The sequence below is a fragment of the Adiantum capillus-veneris genome, chromosome 6 (genome assembly GCF_014529385.1).
Source record: "Adiantum capillus-veneris isolate H3 chromosome 6, ASM1452938v2, whole genome shotgun sequence".
NCBI classification, from domain to species: domain Eukaryota; kingdom Viridiplantae; phylum Streptophyta; class Polypodiopsida; order Polypodiales; family Pteridaceae; genus Adiantum; species Adiantum capillus-veneris.
The window spans coordinates 173,875,161-173,877,366 of record NC_140936.1 but is presented as its reverse complement, the minus strand read 5'-3'; the positions used below and the strand labels follow the sequence as shown (position 1 = coordinate 173,877,366).

The following is a 2,206-nucleotide window of genomic DNA, read 5'->3' as shown; positions in this document are numbered from 1 at the left end:
ACATCTTTGGTCATGTGGAATATTCATGCCCCCACCAATTATAAGAGGCAAATTCGGCTCTAATCTATGAAGATCAAAGCCATGCCATACCCTAAAAGGTGGTACTAGAGCCTTCTTCAAATTTGGAACGATAGTTTCAACAAGAGGGGAGGTCATCGCAGTGACTTTGCATACTAATTTGTTTGTAGCAAATTCAGTCTGTTTTGAGCTTGTGTCTACTCGAGATATGGTGGTATCCATCAGGAAAAAAAACTAAATGACTTTTGATATATCAATGGTGGCATTGAAGGAGATTGGCTAAATTTGGAGGATTTTAGTGTAAAACTCAATAAAAATCCAAACTTTTTTTGTTAAGATATTCAATGTTCTTTTTTCCATTTGTTCCTACAAAATGTTTTGGTGAACACTTCCTCGTAGGATCCTCTCTCTCTCTCTCTCTCTCTCTCTCTCTCTCTCTCTCTCTCTCTCTCTCTCTCTCTCTCTCTCTCTCTCTCTCTCTCTGTGTGTGTGTGTGTGTGTGTGTGTGTGTGTGTGTGTGTGTGTGTGCGCGCGCGCGCTAGTCAAGAGGATAGAGGATCCTTAGAAAGTCATAAGCAAAACTCCTATTAACTATTTCAGTATTCAGACCTCCAATCACAATTTTAATTGGTCTGGATCTTCTAATCATTCAAATTGTCTTGCTAGAAAGTGGATATTTACAGCATGACTCAATCAATGCTGATGACTAGCTTGTCGTACGGATGTGTCACATAAAAAAGAAGCTAAACTATAAACTATCAGATAATGGCTCGACCTAAAACACGAGTCAGCAGGCAACATGGGCATTTTTTTTCCTCCAACGCAGCAGTTTAAGTCTTCTGGTGAAAACTGGCTTAGACAAAGCAGACAACCCCATCAAACCTTTCTTGACGAGTGGGGACTCAAGTACTTGAGCACTTTTGACACCTTAACATTGTCTCATCCAAATGACTTCTTAAGGGGAAGATCACATAATATTTGCGATTTCTTAGTACTACTATGGAGCTTGTGAGCGTTGATGTAGTCCCATACTCGCTTGAGGGCGTCAGGCCTCGTGGTCTCCGAGGTTTGCAAGATGGGATCCATGTTGTAGGAGACCCTATAGAGGATCTGAGCGCCACCTCTAGGCTCGAGCTTGGGGTGGGACTCAAGAGTGGTTTTGAGTTCGGCCTTGGGCACTTTCTTGCTCATCTATTCATCAACTCATGCAAAACGCAGAGCAGTCACACACTAGACCGGGGGCAAGATCCCGATCGATGGCAAGATGAAGGATCGTCATCGATGGCAAGAAGACGGATTGGGATTGGCTGGGGTTGAGCGATCGAAGCTCGCACTTGCACGTACAATACCCCATATTGTAGCAACAAGGTTGCATGATACAGCCGAGCGTTGGACGATCTGTACCGAAAAGCAACTGCATGGACCAAAAGAGAGAGGTAGAGGCGATGGCGAGGCAACTTTACACAGATTGCGAACGAAAGAGGAAAGTGCTGACGAGATGGGATGGCTTTAACAACACACAGGGAAACCCTCACTTCTCTCTCTCTCTCTCTCTCTCTCTCTCAAAGAAGAAGGAAGAATCAATGCAAATTTGCCAAAAAAAGTAGTACATGAGCGAGCTAGCATGATGGAGAACTTGATTTCAGCATGCATGAATCTAACTACAAATGACCATAAATGAAGAGAAGTGCATGACGAGGCACATCGATGCAGGCGATGGTGATCATACGTAGCTTTCGTTGTTGCCAAAGATGTTGCGGGCGATGTTGATGCTGAGGCCAGGGCAGGTGGTGAGCGAGAGGTTGGGCAAGGTAAGCTTCGCACATAGAGAGTCAGAGCATGGCAAGCCAGCACCAGATTCAGCAAGGGTGTGCATTGTAGCTAGTGCTGGAGGAGGCGGCTGCGCTACGACACCACTCAGTCCGACCATCGCCACCATCAGCACTAGAAACACTTCGACCATGCGCTTGCCAGAAGCCATCCCTGTAGTCTCTCTCTCTCTCTCTCTCTCTCTCTCTCTCTCTCTCTCTCTCTCTCTGAGCCTCGTCCCACCTAGTGCTTCCAGCGCATGAAGAAGGCCTGCATACTGCACCCGAAATACTGCCCACGAGGTCATGCGGCACCGATACTCTCAAGCGCCTTGACGGAAGCATCATTGGTTGACTGGTTGCGTGGCAAACCCAACCAG

The 2,206-nt window shown here is 46.2% G+C and overlaps 1 protein-coding gene across 1 annotated transcript; it reads right to left on the bottom strand.

The window, feature by feature from the left end:
* Positions 1 to 1,741: 1,741 nt before the first annotated feature.
* Positions 1,742 to 1,999, bottom strand: LOC147456754 (uncharacterized). The gene has a single exon (XM_086515545.1). It carries the CDS (start codon positions 1,997 to 1,999, stop codon positions 1,742 to 1,744), a length of 258 nt encoding a protein of 85 aa, XP_086371671.1.
* Between the last annotated feature and the right edge of the window lie 207 nt (positions 2,000 to 2,206).